Source organism: Apis florea, unplaced genomic scaffold (genome assembly GCF_048593485.1).
Source record: "Apis florea isolate Af1SG1 unplaced genomic scaffold, ASM4859348v1 contig_2897_pilon, whole genome shotgun sequence".
Classification (NCBI taxonomy): Eukaryota; Metazoa; Arthropoda; class Insecta; order Hymenoptera; family Apidae; genus Apis; species Apis florea.
In genome coordinates, this window is record NW_028256665.1 from 4280090 (window position 1) to 4298583 (window position 18494).

The window sequence follows — 18494 nt, forward strand, 5'->3', positions numbered from 1 at the left end:
AAAAGGAAGAGGAATTAAAAGTGAAAAAAAAAAAAAAAAAAACATTGCATAATCTTTTTACTATCTTATATATCTTATGAAATCGTTTTGTGATCACTTACGACACTTCACGTTTGCCTTAATACCTTGAGGATTCAATGACATGATAAAAATTTGAAGATTGTCGTTTAAATGTGGATATTAAAATTTTATTCCACATTGAAGTAATAATTATTTCGAAATTACAAAGTGTTTTTCCCGTATCTAAATATTCGATGATAAATCTTCCATATATATTTTTACAGTGAATCAAAATTTTTAAAAAACCTAAATTCCTTAAATAAAAATTGTACGTATTGTCGTATTCATATTCTTCTTTTTTTTTTTCTTTGAGCTATTTTTTTCTTCATTAAAAATTCAAAGATATGGAGGTTAATTCCATGCTAATGTTATATATTACTCACACTTTCGCGTCTTGCGTAAAAAAATAAAATTCTCGAAAGAATTATCCTCTCTTCGTGTATATCTTTATCATAATTTTCTTTATTCATAACTCAAATTATAGACATGCCATAAATCACTTTACACACACGTAACACCAAAGAAAAGAATTATGATTATAAATTACATACAATGCCGGACAATGCTTGAGAAATAAAAATTTTGTTTCAAGAGAGTGGATCGGATTGTAATTTTCAATTTTCATTGTAAAAAAAAAAAAAAAAAAAAAATAACAATATTCGATATTGCGCGCGTTTATACTTGCGTCGAACGATTAATTCGTTCTATATTGGATTATAATTTTATCCAGATATTGCAGGTGATGTTATCTATATAAGAAAAAGATCGAAGAAACAGCTGTGATTACGACCTTTCCTCGTGGTGAGGACTTAGTCTCTTCATTCAATTGAAAAATAATACTATATAATACTAAGAGAAAGGTTAGAATGGAAAACGGAGCTTCATTCATACGTGGAAATCATGACGCTTTGTCAACGCTTTGTCAACTATCTGAAAGGATAATTATTATATTTAATTATAATCTCTTCCTAATCTTTGTTGCTTCCATGTATGAAGAGAGAATATATTTGCCGATTGTGCAGGGAATTCTTTTGTACAAAGTGTATAATAATACGAGAATTTTTATGACTCTTTATGGGGAGGCAATGAAAATGGGAAATAAAAATGATGAATAATTAGTCCAAATAAATGAAAATAAAAATATTTTTAATACATTTTCAAATAAATTATTTCGAATGTATATACCAGATATACACTGTTTAAGAGATGAAAAATGGTAGTGGAATAAATTTTGGATTTATCGAGAACACGAGAGCTTAAATTCGATTTGTTCTACTCGGAAACGTCTTAATAATCCCCCGATCTGATGCTTCACTGTCATAATCGTGGGAATTCAGCTGCCATTCGTGCAACGAGTTAGCGCAACAATGAAGAAATATGGATGATAATAGTGGAAACATTTATCGATGATTACCGTGTACTTGTTAGTAATTTAATGTAAAGTTCAGTTTAATATTCCGGACCGAACGGAGAAACGAAGTCACGAAGCCTAAATCGTAGAGGAATGTTCGAAGAAAATTTCAATAAGGAATAAAAATCTGAGAAAATGCTCGATCCTGTATCATCCTTATTATTCATTCCAATTGAACGAAACTAGATTTTAATTGATTAATTTATTTCACGATTATTAAGAAACGAAATCTTTTAATACAGAATCTTGGAAATTTATTGACATTTTCTACGCTTTTTCCTTTTTCTTCCTATATCGAGTGTTATTCCTTATGCAGTACGACGATATACGACGAAATATTCTTGCACCATTTTTTCCACCCCGAATTGAAATCTCGCAACTGCGTACGAGAAATTAATTAAATTACTTTAATTAAAGCGTTTGATCGGTGGATAGATATGCAGATAGATACGCAGGCTTGTATTTTCAGATTTTTCCCAAGGATCTCATCGGAGAAAATCTTTCACGCACAACATTTTATGATCGACGAGCAACGAAATGTCGAACGAGCATCGCTTGCTTAATAGAAACCGAACGAATGGATTTTAAGTGGCAATAATCAATTTTATTAATAATTTCACATTTTTGATTCGTACGATGTAAACGAATTATCTTCAAATTATTTTTAAATTCGTCTTAACCTGTTTACTTTACTCTCGAGAATAAAAGAAACGAATCAATATCAAAAGATTATTATTTATGCAAGATCGATCGTAAATGTTAATCTTACGTGAAATTAATATTCCAATGGAATTCGATCAAGATATATATGAAATTTCGAGAAGACACATCGATTGATTCTCCCTTAAATGGGACTCTATCTTAGGATAAAATTGTATTTCATTCCTCGGTTAGAATAAATTAGAGCCAAATCAGATGTACTTAAATCCAATTAGTCCGAGATGCCTGTTCCATTATTCGAACGTCTTTGTTACGGTAACACGGAATGGCGACATCGGTGAACGATGCAGGTGTAAATAGCACGCGAGCACACAAGAGACGGTGAACTCGCGTAAACGTTCGCGGTGATTATGGCCGATCGTCGAGCATCATTGTGTCCGAGGTTCTTAACCTGTATGGAAATCTGCACGGATCTCGATGACAATGATACATCGTTGCGTAATGCAACGATTCCCCTATAAACCGTCTATATTAGAAATTGTTTTCGCGGAATTCTGATCGATATTTCACCACGCGCGCACACACAAGATATTATAAATTATTGGAACAAATGTAGCAGTGGGATAGAACTGGTATCGCCTTCATCGAAACCTTCCAAAATATCATAATGTCGAGAGATAAATAGATTCCTCCCGATTCGAGACAGATTTTTCGATGATGGATTTCAAATGAAATCTTCATTAATGCCAATGATCGAACAACTAGGATGATTCATTTCAATGATAATATCTTCCGCGATATGATTAACGTTAATTATCCTTTTCCCCCTTAACCGGGATTAGGATCAATTATTCATAATCTTGGTTATAATTCCAGTGAAGAAAGAACGTTGCGCGGATAATTTATTACCGTGTAATTATGGCGGCATTTATGCTCGCACCCTCTACGCGAGAACAAGAGAAGCCTTCTTCCATTCCTTCCACCGGATAATTACGTTAAATTATTCAGATAATACACGGTGGACTGCGTTTTATGGTTATGAAAATCGGCGATAAATAATTAGGCAAGAAGAGAATTTTAGAGGAATAAATGACAAGAACGCGGGGTAAAGCGTCTTCGGCATATATCGATGCGCTGTCCGCTCGCAACTTAATTACGTGTTACGCAGTTTCACTAGGTGTATTATGTGATTACGGAATATTACATGTCTACTTTCTACGAGCGTTTTAATGAGCCTCTTTTTTTTTCCCTCCTCCTCTTCTTTTTCTTCTTCTTCTTCTTCTTTTTTTTTTTTTCTTCTTTTTATCCTTGCGAATTTTAAGACCGATCGCGAGGAGGACGAACTTCAAACTACGGCTTATGAATAGGACGCTTGTTATTAAATGTCACGTTTCGTTCATAATGAATGAAAACAGTGAGTGCAACATGTTGCGAGTGACACGTTGACCAATGTTATCCAATTAACCAGTTAATTCAATCGATAATTCAATCGAACGCAGGATAAAGAAGCCACTGACAGGAATATTATAGATCCAACTCACTATCGATCGAGATATCTTGACCGAGTATCCATCTAATAGAAGCGTTCATACCGACCGGCCATAAATTTCACCTTAAACGAGTCGACACCGTTAATTCCAAGAGCCTGCAAGAATTCCTCTGCAAGATCATTACCAATCCTACCTCATCCTATGATCGGAACAAAGGAAAGTTATCACAATTCTTCTCTGATCCATCTTCCTTTAATCACGACGAAGCGATGAGCACAGAAAGGATATCACGATTTTCAATTTATCCCTTATAAATGAAACCGAATCGAAATCAAAGTTTGCCTTCGTCGTGGCAACAACCGTTCCGTTGGAACGAGGATTCAGGACGAACGTCCTTCGCTTCCAGCCGCGCACGTCCACGGGGATCTTCGGGGAACGCGACTTCGGACCTTTTCAGACAATGTTGTACATCGTCTCGTCCTTCTCGCTAGCCAACCACTCTCACTTTCTCCTTCTCTGTCTCTCTTTCTCTCCCTTCCACCCTTCGACCATCTCTCTCGCCCCCATACGCCTAGCCATACGGATCTTTCCTTCTCCTTTGCACCGTCGTTCCACCTCGTCTCACGAACAAGACGAAGAGTTACAGCATCCTCCCGGTGGACGTCGGCTCGCAATAATCGCATGGACCGAACGTTTTACCCCCACCAGCCAATCGGGTGAATCCTATAAATGCTCTCCACGTTCCTCGAGACGAAGAAGTCACCTCTCTCGGGACCACGAAGCGCACCCGCGGAGACGATGTGCCCGTGTTGAGTGTGTCACGCCCTTGTTTACCTTGGTGACCAAGTTTTTTTTTTTTTCGACGAAAAGGGGCCGAAAAAAATTAGATCGCGATCACGGAAGATGGTAAGTAAGCAAAGTGCCAAGCAAGGGAGAAGTGAAAAAAAAAAAGAAAGAAAAAAGAAAAGAGGAAAAAGAACGTGTGGGCCTCGGATGGACGAGTAGGGAAGAAAAAAAGGGGGAGGTCGGTTGGAAAGAGGGTGAAAGAGATCTGAAACTGCTGCTGAAGGTGGACGGACGGTATAGATCGGGATGATATAGTGCGGGAAATTTTATCAGGGCATATGAATATAATATCGAGTGATCGATGAAAAGGAAAAAAAGAAAAGGAAAATTGATATATCATAAGATATCATAGAATGAGATAAAATGTATAGTGGTGAAAGTGTTTCTCTGACGAGGTTTATACGGGATTGTTGTGCAATGTTTCTTCAAAAAGGGTGCAAAAGAAAATCGTCGTTGTGCCGTTTTCCTCGCCGAAATTATGTGCTCTTCTGAGATCGGAGGAATCCGATCTTCTTTCGACACTCGCACTACTGAGAAAGAAGTAAAGTATTTCTAAAACGAATATTCGTCGTTTTTTGTTCCATAAAGAGTTCGTTTCTCGAGAATTTCTCTCCTCGGTCCAACCCATTTATGGACCGTGCCCCGAAAAAACGAATCGTGACCTCGATCATGCATCACCTTTTTCTCCGATCTGTAAAAAGAACGAGCCATATTTTGAGCCAAATTTCGAGGCTGCTCGTGAAATTTTTCGATCGTGAAATTTTCGAAAGCCGCCACTCTTTCGTCTGTTCGGCAAAACACCGATTTTACACCGGCGAGCTTGGTATTTACACGCATGACCGCGTGCACAGGCTTGCAAGAGAGAATTAATAGCGAGATGGAAGCGTCAGCCAGCTGTTGCCGCGCGAAATATCAAAGGTTATCATTGTTTATTTGAAATCCGCCTCCTTGTGGAGCCTCCGTTTCCCAATCGTCCATCCCAATCATCATATCATCGTCATCGATAAGCCGAAAATTCGTGGAAAAAGAGGGGGGCTGTTAGTTAGACTCTGTTGTGCAAAATGTGCAATTTGAGGTTGCAATAAGTTCGAGGAGGAAACTTCTGTAAAAAATTTTATATTTGAGATTGGAGACATCATATTGCATAATTTTGTATGTCGCGATTAATTATAAAGTTTAAATACCTCTAAACTTTTTCATTATACGCTTGAAATAAGTTCGAGCATTTCTGCAAAATGTTAAATTCCAATTGAGTTAAAAATTACTTTCCTATAATTGCGTGATTTTATAATGATGTAACGTGCTCAAAGAAAATATGGAAAAATTCGTTGTATATGTAAATATTTTATCCAACCTGTTCGAAGAAGATTCTCTTTCATCGAGCTACGATTACTTAAATTGATTTTAATAGTGATCGTGTAATGGTTCCCTCTTGCGCACGACATGTTTGGATAAAGGTGATACCCTCGTGATCATGTAACGAATAGAAATTTTTGTTTACGAAAGGTCAACATCGTAATTCTGTCGTAAAAAAAAAAAAAAAAAAAAAAAAGAAAAAAAAATAACGTGCCATCGAAATATTCGATCCGTTGGAAACTTCGAATCGATGATGTAACTCCTTTACATGGAGTTTCTTCTTTGATTCGAATTACACCACGTGACTTGACAAATGAGAGAACTTTGTTGAGAGATGAGAAATTAATTTTTTTTAAATATGAAAAATTTTCAAAATATCAATTTCTCTTTAATTCAACATTCGTGTTTATTTCATATTTGGAGAAAAAAGAAAATACGCACTACTTTTACCGGCAAATGATCAACATTCGAGCAACGAAAATCAAATAATCATCATTGACTTACTTCAATTAATTATTATTCACGGTAAAACACGGTTGAACGAAACTCGATTGAAATTCCATCGACCATCTACACAACATTTCCGCTCAATGGTGTCACAACACTCTGAGACATCCACTTGAAACCTGAGGATCTCTTCTTCTTCTTCTTCTTCTTTAATCAGGATGAAAGATCAATACGAAGCATTAGTCCATCGCGATTATGCAACTTACGGATTTTTCCAAATAACACCATCCTTGCGAAAATAAGATTTCACCCGCCATTTTTCTCCTCTTCAAAACGAAATCATAGAAATTTAACTTCAACCAACCAAACTATATCCAATATACATGGTCGTTCGTTCATCGAATCCTTTCCATTTCGGTGTGAAAAATTTCAGGATATAGCTCGATCGCATCATTTCGCAAATCCACGATCACAATCAACGGTTTCACAATTTTTCCAACCACTTCTGAAAAGTACCACGTCTACGCTAAACCGTACGCTCTTCTCCATAACTTCTCGAAGTGGCTTACGACCGACAATAAAAATATATTAGCTTGCGAAAATCCTTTCAAACCGTTGAACTGCAACGCGAGACCGATCGTAACCATTCGCGTAACATTACTCGCGGAAACGTTAATAGGCTAATAAACTAAGTAACTGCATGGCGTACACTGAATCGCGATTCTGATCTTCAGATTCGCGCGTCAACCGCGATAACAATTCCGATTAACATTCATTTACCATCCGTGATCGATCAACATTTCGAAACGGGCTACTGAAATTATTTAATAACCCTTTCAAGACCTCGCCAATCATTTTGTCAAATCAAACGATGAATCGATTGACGATTCGTAGACGTGTCCTTTTTTCTCTCTCTCTTTCCTTTTTTTCTTTTCAGTCATCGAGATTTTACCCGTGGATCTAATCAGGGACGAGCAACACGTCGATGCTGACATTTATTATAAGCGATGACGAACAATAGTTGGTAATAAGTAATCGGGTGATCTTTTATAGAACTGACATTTCCTCCCAGGGAATAGTTTTTCTGCCCTCATTGTCCGTTTGTTCGTTCCTTATCTAATGGGTATTGCATAGCGAATCTACTGGTTGCATTTTCCGTTCCCACGCCTAGAGACGTTTCCACCTGCGCTCCCGGTTTCCGCGGGATTCTTGCCTGAATTTCCTCTCGAAATATCGCAAGTTTAATGCAATTCCATGCTTATGATCTATGGCAACGAATCCCTATGTCTCGTGCCGTTCACAATTTTGCAACATCGCAACATTGTGCCATTTTTTTGGAATAAAAACGCGAAAAAGACGAAATCTTGCGGGATGGATTCGTACTCTAACATTTTCTCCCTGAAAAATGTATATCTGAGAGTATGATTCTTCTCGAAAGGAATTTTTTCCACCGTGAAGATATCGAAGGGTTGTGAGTAATTACAACCCTCAATCATTTCCAAATGCATCTAAGAATAATTATGGAGAAAAATTGTTGCGATTCAAAAATTTTATTCTCCTCCTGGCTCGAAGGCTAAATTTCGAAATTCTGTAAAAATTAGTATCGATCAATTCGATACTTACTATAGTGTAACAAGTGTAATACTTAAAATAATAATGACACGAGTAATTTTTTACATAGTCGATAATTGAGAGAGACAGGGAATAAGTTCTTTCGACTCGATCAATATTCTTCCATCATCGATTGATTTCTTCACGCTTCAACGATAATCTAATGTTTGAGATTTAATGCCTTCGCGGATAACCACGTTGTCCATGTTCTTTAATGGTACAACCTTGATGACAAGGATACTTGCGTCTGGAAACTTGAATTCCGCGCATTCCATTCCTCGAGCATCATCCGACAGATTTCAGTTAAGAGGGTGGGTGTTGGATTTTGCTCGATTATGAAGTAATCGGTATCGAGAATTGCCAAGATGTGTGTGGCCATTAACTGGGAAAAGAATAGGATCGTACGATTATTGTTATGTTCTACACGCGTTGTAAATCGAAACGATGAGCAAAGTCTCGAGATCCTTTAAATCTTTCTTTATTTAATTATCAATCATTCGAGTTTTACTTTTAAAAGAAATTATTGGAATCATTATTGGAAACGGGGAATTAATATATAATAATAAATGCTGAAAATAAAACTTCGATTCGCGATTGGCAGACGGGGGTCGTATTAAAAATTAATGTTTGATTCATCGTCGATAAAGTTACCATTGCATACTCTTCGAGAATCACCATCGTCGAAATGTCGTGTGACAACTTGAGGATGATTTTGCAACGTGAATACGAAACGATCAACATAACGCATAAATCGAGGTATCGTCTATCTTTTCCATTCCTTTTCCAATTAATTTACCATCGATTTGATGATATTAAATTCTTCCACCATTAACGATCGACAGTTACATCGATAATAAAATTTCTTAATAACAATACGAACACGATATAAACGCTCGGCAGAGATCGATCGAAAATATCAATTAGACGAGGAACGGCCGACAGCGTCTTCGAAAGAAATTTTTTACGTAACACGTTTCGTTTCGATGACACGAATACGATGATGGGTTTCCTCACGGATTCGATGAATAATTATTTTCACGTCGATAGATCGGGCACGGCACCTCGATTGCTCAACACTGATCTGGCTGGACCAATAAATTTCTCGAGATGATCCATGCTCTTTCGTGAGCAAAAAAAAAAAAAAGAAAAGAAAAGAAACGATAAATAATCGGTCGCCTCTTCTTTTCGCATACTTTTTCCCTTTTTTCTCCCTCGCCTCGTTTCTCCACGATCACTCCTCGTCTCTTATTTACGGTCCAAGACTTCGCAGGCCGATAAGTTATAAGTTCGTTTACGTAATGGTTATAATACGCTCTTTCCTCGTGACCTTCAACCTTTTCCCGAAAAGGATTCAGCTGGTAGCTCGATGCGGTTCGGTAACTCGTGATCTGCCAGGATTGGATTCGTGCCGGTTATAAACGTATTCCGATTCCTCTTGTTGCGTCACTGAACTTTACCCAGGACGAGGATGTCGTCCGTGATGAACACTCTCGTTAAACACGGATGCGTGTCCAATATCTTCGCATGAATTCGTGAACAATGTGTGTAATAATCCGTGATCTAATTCTAATGATTCGTGATTAGATATCAACAATAATTTATTCCAAATTCTACACGATCTATAACAGGAATGATCAAACGTATTCTTGAAATCTTCTTCGAAGATACGAACTTCTTTTCGCAATCACGATGTAGGAGAAAAAAAAAAAAAAGCAGAATTCAACAAAGTGAATCTGTTTACGGAAGAAATGATGCAAGTGAAACATCGGGGAGGGAAAATTGCGTTTCATAAACGTTTGTAAAGAAAGTATTTCAAAAGGTAGATAAATTCGAGTTTCTACGAGGAAAAAGATGCATTGTCCCGCGGTGCGCGAAGAAAATATTTTTATCCATAAATATTTTCCTCGGCTGGATCGTATGGCAAAACATTCAGCCTTATTTGCATCCTCGTTTAAACGCTATCGCGACGAGTCTCCACGATTTCCTGCCCGCTTCTTAATCGAACAGAGCCGATTTTTCTTACGTAAATCTTCTCCATCGATTTTTTCCCTCCCGAATTGAACGTTTCGATACTCGAGTTATTGCGCGGGTGAAGAATATGTTGGGGAATTCGTAGCATAAGAAGAACTTTCTCCAGTAATCTTCTCGCGCATCGTGTGACGCTGGTCTGTTCAATTCATCGGCGCCAGCCGTGAGAGATTCGTTGCACGAATATCTGAGAAAAACCACAGTTTATTATTCTCTCATTGTTTTTTTTTTTTTTTTTTTTTTGAGAAGAGCGAAGAATGTGTAAATGGTCGAAGAATATTTATTACATTGTGAATTGAAGTTTGATATTATTTTAGATGTGATTTATTCGTAGAAATGTATAGAGAAGAATAGGAATTTGATGACTCGTTCATGAAAGGAAAAGGGAAGGCAATAAATTTACAAAAAAAAAAAAGAAGAAGAAGAAGAAAAAATTGGTATCTTATTCATAAAAGTAAAAAAGGAAACTGATAAATTCAGAATCTTTGAAATATTTTGCGCGAGATTTCATCGCTTCTTCTCTCTATTTTTTTTTTTTTTTTTTTTTTAAGACTATTCTGCAGTCCTTCTGGGAATTCCTTTATCTGAAAGTCAAATTTAATATCACATATCTTTTCCAGGAATGCTAGGAAAAAAATAGTCGAAAGTATTCACTGGGAATGCTTTGCATAAGATATTTTTAAATTTATTATTTCTTTTCTCTTCTTTTTTTTTCTTTAGAAAAATAAATTATCAAATATCAAAAGGATTATTAAAATTTTAATTTAATAATATAATAAAATAACATTAAATCTTAGATTTAATCTTCAAATATGAAGAAAATTTCAAAGAACAAAGAACACGTGTATAAAAACGTGTCAAAGAAAGAGATAGAAATGTTCTATATATCCTATATAATGGTGAATTTGAGAAAAGATTGAGGGAATATAATTATCGGTTTCTATAATATTTATCATTCACTTTATTCTCGTTTGTTTGTTCAACGAGGCACTTAGATAATGAGCATTGGCATCGTATAATTGTACGATTACAACCAATAATAAGAGAACTTGATTGCTATTACGTTTCTTTCGTGTGAAATGGCACGCACACACGAATACAACTTGAAACAATATTTTCTCAAAACTTTTTACTTTTATACACGCTTGTTAATTTTATTTTTCATGAAAAGATCAGGGGTTGCAATATCAAGAATCAAGAAAGCTCTTTGAAAGATCTTACAGCATGATAAATTCTTCTCTGCTGGATCACACAGTTTAACAGTCACTTTCTATTAAAAGACTCTATTGTAATGATTTGATACAATTGCAAACGTGAATATTTAAAAAAAGAAAATTAAGGTGTAATATAATTATTCATTCTAAATTCATCCAATGGCAGTGAATAATTAAACGCATCACGCAAGATCGGAATGGGATTTGCCCACTTGACACTTATTGCGTGTCGATTAGAATTAATTTATGCCTGTTTCGCTCGAGAATCGGTTAAGTATCTCTTTTTTATTCCAGCGAAAATAATTTTCTTCTTACCCATTGCTATTTTCGTTGTTACGACAATGAAACTGATGGATGCGCGCCTTCGGTGTTTCTTTCTTCGTTTAATAAGCATTCGCATTAGCAGCGCACGAGGCAGAATAATTAGAAAGCCATATTGCTGAACACATTGGACTTTATTAGTACCAAAGATGCAACCTTCTCCATTATGCAAGACGTCATTTTTGCACCTATCACGCGTGATGCGGCTGTTCATCCATTGAACGAGGCTCGTGAGAGCGATTCAAACGGGTTAATAGATGGATCTCAATCCAAGGAAACGAATATTGATCGCGGAAAATTGAAACTGCGATTCTCGAATGAAACATCGTATCGACTCTTATTATATATGCATACAAAAACATTTAAATATTTGGAATAATTGGCTCGAGTGTGAATTCTAGAATTTTTTGAAAATTATTCAATTAAATTCTATGTTAGAGCATCGATTAAATATTTCAAAGATTCGGAGAAAAAATAATTCTTCTTTGCGCCACGAATCTTTTCTGGGGTTCAGATAATACAGTAAATATTTTTAAAGACAGGGCTGACTTGGAAATTAGGCTGAATCACAACGTTAATATAAGATGGCGAGCCAAACAGCAATTGTAACTAGTTTTTAGCAGTTGCGACATAATTTTGCACCTCGAAACGTGCGAACAGCCGACCCATAGAAAACTCTTGTCATATTGGTTTCTCATTAGACCCGAAGACCTCTCTTTTGAACATATAATTTGCAACTTTCTCTAGGTGCAAATAAAAATGGTGAGACCGCTAAGATGTGCCTAATTGTTTGCACTACTCGCATAAATACATCATGAAACTTGATGGTATTAATCATAGGATATATCTTGTCAACAAAAAATAATTGCTCTCCGTGTAATGGATATTGCGTAATGTGAATTAATGCAACATAATAAATCAGAACGGTAATTGGTAGGACACCAAGCGTTAATAAATAAAACGAAATTATCTTCTCGTCTAGTTTGTTAACGACTTGATATGCATTATCAGACTTCCTATATTTTTACATATTCTTCTTTTTACATAACACCCATTATACACGGAATTTCCTCGAATTTCACGAATACCTTCGAAGAAGATATTTATATTCGTCGAGAAGCCATAATTTCGCAATTGGCAATGATCTTAATTTAAAAAAATATAACTCGTTTTCAATGATATAATGGCCGGCGAATCTATGCAAATCCATTCCATAAACATAAAAAAAAATCGATCCCCCTTAATTCAAATATTAATTAAATATCCACGGTAAAATTATTCGTTCGCATAAATTAAAATTCAAATTTCAAGGACGATGAATGAAATCTCTTCTCTTTCCAAGAAACTCCATAATTGGTTAATTAAAGCAATATAAGTTAAATATCCTAAACAAAAGTGTGAAATTTAAGAATTTTTTCGAAGATCGCAGTAACCTTGAGATCTGTATCGTTTGTTCCGCAATTCGAACGAACGTGACATCGGTTATATATACGTGAGGATCCTTTCACATGTTGGCGAAAGACACCAAGAGAAGATTCTCTTCTTTGCGATCCTTCTATATAAATTATACGTCTAAAGGTCACTGGACGTTTCTTCGAGCCAGAACTATCATTCGCGTTTACGATGTCGCAAACGGATAAGACGGTTTTAATTTCTGGCCAATGTGACTTCCAATCGGTTGATTTACGACACTCGTTCGACCGATAATTATCCTATTGGACACGATTTCGACATTTCGATATGATAGACAAATAATAATATAAAATCTTGAAATAGATAGACACTTTTTGTATTAATGTATCGAAACGACAAAGATATTTCCATTGGCGTAAAAAGGAAAATGTTAACTTTTAACTTTTTTCATCGAAGTTTGATGAAGTTTCATACCTAATGATCAATGAAAGTATCATATGATGCACTTCGCACGGATAAACCTTTCACGATCACTGATATCTCATAGATAATGTATCGTAATCGAGACAGGTTATGTAAGTTCTTAGGTGAAGCGTGAGATAATCCCACGAAGTCGCTTTTCGATATGTTATAATCAATTACGCGATGATCCCTGACCTGATATATTTCAAGTCCATTCAATAATCTAGGTTATTATCGTATAATAGAGTATTTAAAAATTAGAATATCGTGTATAGATAAAAGATGTTTTGTTCGAACGAAATGTAACGATAATTTGTATTTTATCCAGCGAATCTTGTTGATTGCCACAATAGTGGCAGTGCTCTCCACACACCATGCGCAAGCATCGAGTGAGAAGAGCAAAAGAGCGATAGCGAGCAATGGAGGTTATATTTATGAGACACCACATGAGAAATTCACTTTACCACCGCGGTAAGAATTGATCAAGAAATTATATCTAAAACATTATACAATCATTTATGTTATCATCCAGACAAGTAAATATATACATGTTGACTACAATTGTCAAACATAAATATATATATATGTATTGTACACATTCTCCATCAGACCAACTACAAATCCAAAATCACCAGTAAAGACATTCGCATATACTTATCCAATACTCAACGGAGATTTTATGTTTCCATCACATAGAACATCTTATACAATCACTCTTAACAATCACTCAACGCTCTACATGACCGACATCTATATATATGTATTCAACACGAACCAGATTAACAATGCCGCGAACATCATCTTATTCTTATACATCACAGTACGAGTTAAACAAAAATTGCATATAAAATGTTGTATAAAATATTTTTATTATTATTTTTCATATAAACTTTAAATTATAATATATTTCTATGATTACTAATAAATATGTTTCTTGTACAGAACAACGATACCACCGGTAACTATACCGTCAAGAACTACTTATCAAACGCATGATGGGAGATCCACATATCCACCAGGACCTGACCAACATACAACATCATTTACTTATTCTACTCCCGCAACAATACGTACACCAGGTTATACATATACAACTCAAACAAGGCCGACTTTATCGCCACCGTAAGAGTTTAATCAGAATTAAATATTCTATAAAAATAATGACATAATTTACATCATTATATTAAAACAACTGAAAGATATCAATATTATAATTATCATTACTTTTAGATATAATATCTTTTTTCAGAACAATCCAAACAAAGCCACCAATAGAGGTTTCAACAGGATATACTTATCCAAGACCTGATAGTCAATTTAAGCTGCCATCTCAAACTCAACCGTCTGATGAAAGACCAAGCGGGTCATTTACAACACCAAGAACACCAGCGCCATCATCATTTTTCCCATCAGAAAAGCCAAGACCTTCTACTTTTTCGCAAAGACCAACAGTCCCATCGTACAAACCAAATGATTACGACATTTATCCACAAACATTCCCGCCAGGACCAAAAGTAACACCGCCATCCAAAACGCCAACTTATGATTACCCACAACCACCTCCAACATCATTCCCACCGTCGCAATCCAAAATACCAGGCTATGATTATCCACGACCACCTCCAGGATCACCATCACCTTTTCCACAACCACAGCCACCGAAAACTCAAACTCCTGCCCCACCTTTCCCACCAAGACCTGCCTCATCACCCAAAACGCCAGGTTACGATTATCCAGAACCATCATCACCTTTTCCACAACCACAGCCACCGAAAACTCCAGCTCCTGCCCCACCTTTCCCACCAAGACCTCCCTCACCACCCAAAACACCAGGTTATGATTATCCAGGACCACCATCACCTTTTCCACAACCACAGCCACCGAAAACTCCAGCTCCTGTCCCACCTTTCCCACCAAGACCTCCCTCACCACCCAAAACGCCAGGTTATGATTATCCAAAATCACCATCACCTTTTCCACAACCACAGCCACCGCAAACTCCAGCTCCTGTCCCACCTTTCCCATCAAGACCTCCCTCACCACCCAAAACGCCAGGTTATGATTATCCACGACCAGCTCCAAGACCACCATCACCTTTTCCACCACCACAACCACCAGAAACTCCAACTCCCGCACCACCTTTCCCGCCGAGACCACCTTCACCACCCAAAACCCCAGGTTATGATTATCCAGGACCATCATCACCTTTTCAACCATCACAACCACCGAAAACTCCAATTCCTGCACCACCTTTCCCACCAAGGCCACCTTCACCACCCAAAACACCAGGTTATGATTATCCAGGACCACCATCACCTTTTCAACCATCACAACCACCGAAAACGCCAATTCCTGCACCATCTTTCCCACCAAGACCTCCTTCACCACCTAAAACGCCAGGTTATGATTATCCAGGACCACCATCACCCGCACCACCTTTCCCACCAAGGCCACCCTCACCACCCAAAACACCAGGTTATGATTATCCACGACCACCTCCAGGACCACCATCACCTTTTCCACCACCACAACCACCAGAAACTCCAACTCCTGCACCACCTTTCCCAACAAGGCTACCCTCACCACCCAGAACACCAGGTTATGATTATCCAGGACCACCATCACCTTTTCCACCAACACCAAGACCATTACCGTCACAGACACCTGGTTATAATTATCCATCCCCTCCGCGAACTCCAGCTCCACCTCCCCCTTATCCACCACAAACACCGCAGCCACGACCATCTACACCATACATACCTCCTCCTCCTTCTCGACCAAATTTGCCACCTGATGCGACACCGGGAATACCACCATTCCAGCATATACCCTCACTACCTTCTACATCACCAAAAACTCCATCTCCATATCCATCAAAACCTCCACCTCTTCCACCTAGACCACCACAACCACCTTCACCACCTGGATATTTACCTCCAGTACCACCTGGACCACCAATAACACGACCACCCACGCCTTATGTACCTCCTTCACCACCAACAAGTCGTCCACCACAACCTCCCACACCTTATATACCTCCTTCACCACCAACAAGTCGTCCACCACGACCACCCACGCCTTATGTACCTCCTTCACCACCAACAAGTCGCCCACCACGACCACCCACGCCTTATATACCTCCTTCACCACCAACAAGTCGTCCACCACAACCACCCACACCTTATATACCTCCTTCACCACCCACAAGTCGTCCACCTACACCTTATCTACCTCCTTCACCACCACCAACTCGTCCACCACCCACACCTTATCTACCTCCTTCACCACCACCAACTCGTCCACCACCCACACCTTATCTACCTCCTTCACCACCACCAACTCGTCCACCACCACCACCTACACCTTATATACCTCCTTCACCACCAACAAGTCGTCCACCACAACCACCTACACCTTATATACCTCCTTCACCACCAACAAGTCGTCCACCACAACCACCTACACCTTATATACCTCCTTCACCACCAACAAGTCGTCCACCACAACCACCTACACCTTATCTACCTCCTTCGCCACCATCAACTCGTCCACCACCACCACCTACACCTTATATACCTCCTTCACCACCCACAAGTCGTCCACCACCACCACCTACACCTTATCTACCTCCTTCGCCACCACCAACTCGTCCACCACCACCATCTACACCTTATATACCTCCTTCACCACCAACAAGTCGTCCACCACCACCATCTTATTTACCTCCTTCGCCACCACCAACTCGTCCACCGCAACCTCCAATAACACGATCACCCCCAACTGGACCAACATATTTACCTCCTTCACCACCTATAACACGTCCACCGCAACCTCCAATAACACAATCACCCCCAACTGGACCAACATATTTACCTCCTTCACCACCTATAACACGTCCACCTTCACCTCCTTCACCACCTGTAACACGTCCACCTTCACCTCCTTCACCACCTGTAACACGTCCACCTTCACCTCCTTCACCACCTGTAACACGTCCACCTTCACCTCCATCACCACCTGTTACACGTCCACCTTCACCTCCATCTCCACCTGTTACACGTCCACCTTCACCTCCTTCTCCACCTGTTACACGTCCACCTTCAACATCATATCTACCTCCCAACAAAAAACCATCAACCCAAAGCAATACGTATTTGCCACCTGATACTACTCAAAGAACTACTACTCCGAGAATTCCACCTACACCTACAGATGAAAATACTCCTTTCTATCCAAGTACGCGACCTCCGCCATACCTTCCACCTTCTACTCCATCCACACCTCGCGTCACGGTGACACCACCGCCTCCGCCCACCCCAATTTACACCCTTGTGCCAACATCGACGATCTACACTCCACCGCCAACTGGCAAACCCGCTCCGCCACCTACTGTACCACCAACCACGAAGAGGCCCATTGGCTATTTCTATCCGGTACCGGAGAATCCGTTCGAGTTGCCGCCGTTCGATGACGAGAGGCGATTTAGTTGAACTGACAATTACATACTACTGTACTTTTTTTTTTTTTTTAATTTTTATATGTATAGTATACAAAGCTATTTATGGATCCGCATAGGAGACGACACTGAATCTGTAATCGACAATGGAAGAAAAACGAAAACGATAGAAAAACTGGACTGGATTCTCAGTTGCTCGTATCGTATATGCGTGTAATCGTGGATAATAACAATTCGATCCAACTTGCGAGAATAGTTTTCCATTGATCGACTATTGAGAAACTATTGATGATGACCCTCCCGTCACGTTTGTAAATTTTGTACATCTAACACACGCATACAATAGAAAAAAATAAAAATTTGTATAAATGGTAGAATGTCGTAACGTGTTTCATTTTATACGAAACCTTTCATATACCTTTGATATTTTCAACGTGAAGTATCAAACACCTGATTCGCCAGAGGTGATCTGGGCAATCATTTTTTCGCCTACGACATCCTTTGTGCACATGAATATTACAAAACTTAATAATCTCGGATAAAAAGTGTTATCCAAATATAACTACGAATCGCATTTCTCTGTTGCAATCGATTCTCTCTTACTGTGCCGTTTAATTAACAATGACTTTCCTTCTGCGTAAGAATGACGATGATGGTTCACTTGCTTGTCCAATCATCGTGACATTGACATTCTATTATATTATCGTGCAATGATATAT

The 18494-nt window shown here is 38.3% G+C and overlaps 1 protein-coding gene across 1 annotated transcript; it reads left to right on the forward strand.

Annotated features, from left to right (window-relative positions):
* Positions 1-4376: 4376 nt before the first annotated feature.
* Positions 4377-18149, forward strand: LOC105736767 (uncharacterized). The gene is made up of 4 exons (XM_086907482.1): positions 4377-4527; positions 13648-13790; positions 14262-14441; positions 14569-18149. The coding sequence occupies exons 1-4, from the start codon at positions 4525-4527 to the stop codon at positions 17807-17809; spliced, it is 3567 nt and encodes a 1188-aa protein (XP_086763608.1). The 5' UTR covers positions 4377-4524; the 3' UTR covers positions 17810-18149.
* Positions 18150-18494: the final 345 nt, after the last annotated feature.

Bases quoted from the DNA above. Each gene is read 5' to 3' on its own strand.
- LOC105736767 (XM_086907482.1), top strand. The intron at 13,791-14,261 runs GTAAGAATTGAT...TTTCTTGTACAG, and splicing joins AAATTCACTTTACCACCGCG to AACAACGATACCACCGGTAA. The intron at 14,442-14,568 runs GTAAGAGTTTAA...ATCTTTTTTCAG, and splicing joins AGGCCGACTTTATCGCCACC to AACAATCCAAACAAAGCCAC.